Source organism: Oryzias melastigma, linkage group LG9 (assembly GCF_002922805.2).
Source record: "Oryzias melastigma strain HK-1 linkage group LG9, ASM292280v2, whole genome shotgun sequence".
Taxonomy (NCBI): domain Eukaryota; kingdom Metazoa; phylum Chordata; class Actinopteri; order Beloniformes; family Adrianichthyidae; genus Oryzias; species Oryzias melastigma.
In genome coordinates, this window is record NC_050520.1 from 16,478,052 (window position 1) to 16,483,849 (window position 5,798).

Consider the following 5,798-nt stretch of genomic DNA (forward strand, 5'->3'; position numbering starts at 1 on the left):
GTTCTTCCTCGAGCTGCTGCTCCTCCCAAGTATTCACGTCACTGACTGGGATTATATGATAATATATTATATTATATTATATTATATGATATTATATTATATTATATTATATTATATTATATTATATTATATTATATTATATTATTTTATATTATACTGTTTTAAATTGGGCAGACAATGTGGGCCCCACTTGTGTTTGCCCACGTTGGCTTAAGTGAGCACTAAGTGGGTAGCTCACTGCAGGAGAGCTCACTAGCATGCTAAAGTGGAGCTTGCTAGCTTGATACAATGGAGCTAGCCATCATGCTACAGCGGTGCTTGCTAGCTAGATACAGCGGTGCTTGCTAGCACTCTACACTGTCCACCGGTGGCCGGCTAAGTAACAAGCTAACCCACTGAATCCCCACTTAAGTCAGTGTGGACAAACCCATTTGGGAACCCACATTTTCTGCCACTTTTAAACCATATTACCAAATATACCATATATACCTTGCTGGCTGGGACTTAATTCTGATTGGCTTCTGAGTGTGGATTAAAAGTGATGGTGTGGCGGTGTGGCGGTAGGGCGGTTGACCTCTGATTGGAAGATGCAGGTTCGATTCCCGCCTTGTCCGCCGTGTGTCAAAGTGTCCTTGGGCAAAACACTGAGCCCCACTTTGCCTCTGGTGGAACGTGTGCTCCAGTGTTCAGCAGCAGAGCCACCACCAGTGTATGAATGTATGAATGTGAGTAAAGCACTTTGGGCCTTCAAGCAAGGTAGAAAAGTTCTATACAAGTATACACCATTTACCATTTCCCACAGAGATGTTTGTCACGCTCTGCACTGTAATCATCTCTCACTGCTGGGAGTCTGATTTATCTGGAATTGTTCACTTCTCCCTCCTCCACAGAGACTTCCTTCCTCGTGGTTCTGGAATTGTGACTCGGCGTCCCCTAGTACTGCAACTTATCACCTGTCCAACAGGTGAGACTGAACAGATGCTGCTCATCTCAGACCACTTGCCCCTACAGACAGGTGTGACCAGGTGTAATGACAGTCAGGGGAAAAATCCAGAATTTTTCTGGCATTTTTAACATTTGGGTCCAGTCTAAGAAAGTCAGGAAGAGTTCCGCTGACAAAGCAGACTTGCAGCTGCTGAGAAGGCGGAGCCTCTGCAGTGGTATGGATTTAGGGTAAACGGAAGGCATGGTTGTGGGATGAAATCAAGCAGTCAGGGTTAGTTCAGGGTTTTGCTAGAGGGAAACGTTTGTCTGTATAATAACTGCAGACGACAGTAGAGCAGGAGAGGAGTGTTGGAATGTGACCATGAGGCTTTGGGGGGATTCTGCCAGGGTTTGAGTTGATAATGATGAGAGCAGAGGGGTTTTCAGTTTGGGAGAGTTGAGTGGCTGAGGGTGGTGGGTTTGGGGGATGAGCAGAGGCATGTGAGAGCTGTAGCTGTGATGGATGATACTGAAAACCAAAACAGGGAGGAACCAGATACTGAGCCTTGTGGAACACCCTGACTCAGGTGAATCATGGGAGAGGAGCTGTGGTGGAGCCCCCTTCTCCTCTACATTGGTCTTCTGTGGCTTGAGTGTGTTTCTATCAGTGCAGTTTAATTAGAACATTTATGTTAATTACTAATACTGGGTAAAATCTAGTTTAGTTCCATTTTAACCTGGTAAATTGATTTTATTTTTGTAGTTTTTTCTTCTTTGGGGTGGGGGTGAAGCAGGCTTTCCTCAGTTCAGCACAGATGGATGCTGCTGCACCCATAGAGCCGCTCTGCTGGAGCACCTGGTTACCTGTGGGAGGAGTTTCTGCAGCCAGACACCCGATGGATCGCAGAGGGAATCTCTGGAGCATCAGCAGGAGGTTCTCTACATCCAGCCTGAGTTAATCTGCTCCTTGCTGTCAGCACTAGATGAAGGATTTCAGTCTTTTAGTCAAATAGTGACAATATTTCATACAAGATTTGCAGAGAATATGTGCAAAGTACCTTTCTTAAAAATGTAATAAACTCTTTAGATTTTAAGCAAATAAGCATTTCATTACATTTGTTAAAGTATAGTGGAAAATAGTTTGCTTTACTTTGGGAGTGAAGCAGCAGAGTCAGTTGGAGAAACCTGACAGTTTATCTGTGTTGTCTTTTATCAGGAAGTTGATCTGCTGCATGTTTTTGATCATTACTGAGGCTTGATTCTGCTGGTGGTGCAAAAATCACAGAGAGAATATGAGTCTGAACAAGCAATTGGGTAAACAGAACGTTAGAGAATCATTTTATGTAAAGTGTCTCTAATGTTTCCCTCCAGAATTTAGGATTTATAGACACAATCTGCAGCTGTTACAGAGGAAGAAGATGAGAGAGAAAAAGTTCATTTGACCTAAAGGGAGTCAGAGAAAAGCAGAAATTGGTTAAAGCTCCTCGAAGCAGAGTTGGACTAGAACAGATGGTCTCATTATTAGACGTGAAAGCAATTAAATTCTCCCAGGTCTGTGATCTGCAGCCCTCACATGAGGTGAAACATGTCTGTGTCCAGTGGAGGCAAGAGAGCAAACAGCTGCTGGATATATGGGATCAGTGAATTCATTTCATCTGAATGATGAACAGTAATGTCAGCTTTGATGAAGAGTGATTGAAGATTTATTGATGTTTTGACATTTGCTCTTGTGCAAACGAATGCCTGAACAAGAGTTTTTCAGAGAAAGGCTTTTAAAGGAGCGTGTCTGCCTGTTGGCCAACATCCCTGCTGCTTCATGAAGGATTTCTAGAGTATGACAGAAGCATTGCAGAGGTGTGATGGCTGCTGTGTCTTTGAGCAGAGTATGCAGAGTTCCTGCACTGTAAAGGAAAGAAGTTCACGGACTTCGATGAAGTCCGCCAGGAGATCGAAGCCGAGACGGATCGCGTGACCGGACACAATAAAGGAATCAGTCCAGTTCCCATCAACCTGAGGGTGTACTCCCCCAACGGTAAGCCCCCAGTTCCACACATGCAGTCCCGGTATTTGGTAGGAGAGGAGGGAGAATCTGACTCCTGCCAGATAGTGGCCAGATTATTTTATTAGTCGACTAATCACTGATTATTTTTTCCGATTAGTCCACTAGTCGAGTCATGCACAAACTGGATGTAAGGCACACATCTTAACCATCATTAGCTTTAAAGTAACTAAACTAGATATGTAGCATTACCTGTGATAATCCTAGTGTGAATGCTGTAAGCTGAATTTGAGCGATGAAGATGCTGAAACTATTGCTGTTGAAATGCTGTTCATGGATGTTGGTCCCTTTGTTCTTTGCCCCCGCAGTGCTGAACCTCACCCTGGTGGACCTTCCAGGAATGACGAAAGTCCCGGTGGGCGATCAGCCCGCCGACATCGAGCAGCAGATCAAAGACATGCTCTTGCAGTTTGTTACCAAAGAAAACTGCCTCCTGCTGGCTGTTTCGCCCGCCAACTCTGACCTCGCCAACTCCGATGCTCTGAAGATTGCCAAGGAGGTTGACCCACAAGGTGGGAGTGTCGTCTCACACCTCCCACAGCAAACACCCCCCCAGATGAAGGCTGACCAGTGCATATGTGTTGCAGGTTTGAGGACCATTGGGGTGATCACTAAACTGGATCTGATGGATGAGGGAACTGATGCCAGGGACATCCTGGAGAACAAACTGTTGCCGCTCCGCAGAGGTAAGACCTTCCACCTGAACAGGTGTGCCGTATTACTGAGGAGGTGGAGACACTAACAGACAGTATGGCTGCAGGTTACATCGGCGTGGTGAACCGCAGTCAGAAAGACATTGATGGAAAGAAAGACATCAATGCAGCTCTGCAGGCCGAGAGAAAGTTTTTCCTGTCCCATCCTTCATACCGCCACCTAGCTGACCGCATGGGCACTGCCTACCTTCAGAAAATCCTCAACCAGGTAAAGCATGCTTTAATCCTCCTGCTGCTAACGCTGTGTGGTTGAGTGAGGATCAGGCCTCATCATCCCTGGGATGTCCAAAGAGTTTGACCTCAGAGGTGAGGCTGTGACAGCTGTGAAAGCTCTCACCTCTGAGGCATCAGACCCCATCACTCCTGATTCTAATGATTTCAGGTCTTTGCAGAGCAAATAAATTAACAATAAGGAATGAGAAACACCTGGATTCCCATCATTCGCAATGTTAGAATTAGGCCTGGGTTGTTAAAATCAGTTAATCGATTTAATCTTAATAGATTAATAATTGGTTCATAAACATATAAATCGATTTAGCACATAAAGCTAAAGTCTGGTAGCTTGATGCTAACGTTTAATGGAATTTCCCATAGGACGGCTAATGCTAACGCTCAGTCGACCTAAACATACATTGCTGACTAAATGAATATCTTTATACTTTCTTCTTCTTCTGGAATAAGCTGTACTTCTATAGCGCGATCTCCCCCTAGTGTCCAAACTGAAACGTCCTCCAGGAGAACCAGAACAATGTTTCCAATGTTAATGATCTGAACATTTTAGTTAGAACTTCTCCTTTAGAGAATCCATGTAACACTGGATGATATTAACAATCTCATTATTTCACTGATACATTTACAGTATGTGAACTGGATCAGATTCATATGAATGTATTCAAATCATATAGTAGATTATTAATGTATTTCTAAACAAATGTTTATAAACTAGGGATGTCCCAATCCAATCATGTGGTGGGAAATTGGGCCCGATCACATGGTTGATGGCTTGATCGAAATTGGGCGATGTCCCCCAATCAATTTCGGATATTTCATATATTCTTATTATGATCAGAGCTTTATATTTCAGTCTTATTATTCCGGATAAATTCTCCAATAGAAGTCTGCATGTCATGAAAACCTCACAAAATGTAATTGGCATAAAACACAGCAGAAAACGGCAGGAGTGTAAACAGGAGGCTAACATAAACAGTTCAGTCAAGCTAGCGATATGATCAGATTCAGACTTCAGGGATCAATAACTCTTTTAAAAACGCTTTAAACTGACAGTAAGAGTCTCTGTTGGTTTGTCATAACTCAAACCACAACTTCAACAGAAAAAGACAGAGTTTTTGTTTTTTTTTTATTGTGATGCTCTTTGTGCTTCAGACGGACGGCTATGTCGCTGCATTTTCGGTATGCGGAAGCAAATCGGTTGCACCGCTCTCCCGCATGCGCGAACCAAATGTCACTTCCGCTAAAGCATTTTCCGGTCTTCGGACGGTAACATCAATATTAACCTCGTAGGATGTTAATATAGCACTTAAACTGTTTATCATAGTGAAAACATTCACTTATTGTCAGTGTTGGGCATCTCACTTCAAAAAAGTAATTAGTTATAGTTACTAGTTACCAGTGACTACAAACGGACTACAAATGTTTTCTTCTTCTGCTGTTTTTACATGACAGCAGTTTACTACCTGAGCTAAGATGATACAGCGCCACTTCAAGACACTTTATTTTATCTGGTAATCCAAATACATTATTAACGGTAACTCTGTGGCTTTTTTTTTTAACTGTAATCCAGTCAGGAGAAGCTCTCGGTTGTTGAGAAAAACATAAATTCTTGTGATCAAGGAGTTTTACTGTTTGGAAATGACTCTGAAGTATTGACCCATAGACTGTAAAAATACTGGACTTATCGAGCACTGAGGTCCCCCATTGGAAATGCATTACTTCCTCTCCTCGCGAAAGTAGGCCGCCGCTTTCACCGTCAATTCCTGAAATGGATACCGCCACTTGCAAACAATCTTCAGCAATTGGTCTGAGTCATTGATTATAAGTGTGTCAAACGTGGAAAACACATTTTAACACGTTTAGAACCGCGC

General features: G+C 43.2%; 1 protein-coding gene across 6 annotated transcripts in view; it reads left to right on the top strand.

The window, feature by feature from the left end:
• Positions 1-5,798, top strand: part of LOC112160045 (dynamin-1) — a 28,988-nt gene that overhangs the window by 3,477 nt on the left and 19,713 nt on the right. For all 6 annotated transcript variants that reach the window (XR_002921592.1, XR_002921593.1, XM_036213516.1 and 3 more), the window contains exons 2-6: positions 891-964; positions 2,807-2,956; positions 3,292-3,495; positions 3,571-3,669; positions 3,744-3,904. Coding sequence is in view for 4 of the 6 variants with exons in the window: in XM_036213516.1 (XP_036069409.1) it covers positions 891-964; positions 2,807-2,956; positions 3,292-3,495; positions 3,571-3,669; positions 3,744-3,904 (688 nt within the window). In the remaining 2 variants the exon portion in view is untranslated. The remainder of the gene's footprint in view (positions 1-890; positions 965-2,806; positions 2,957-3,291; positions 3,496-3,570; positions 3,670-3,743; positions 3,905-5,798) is intronic.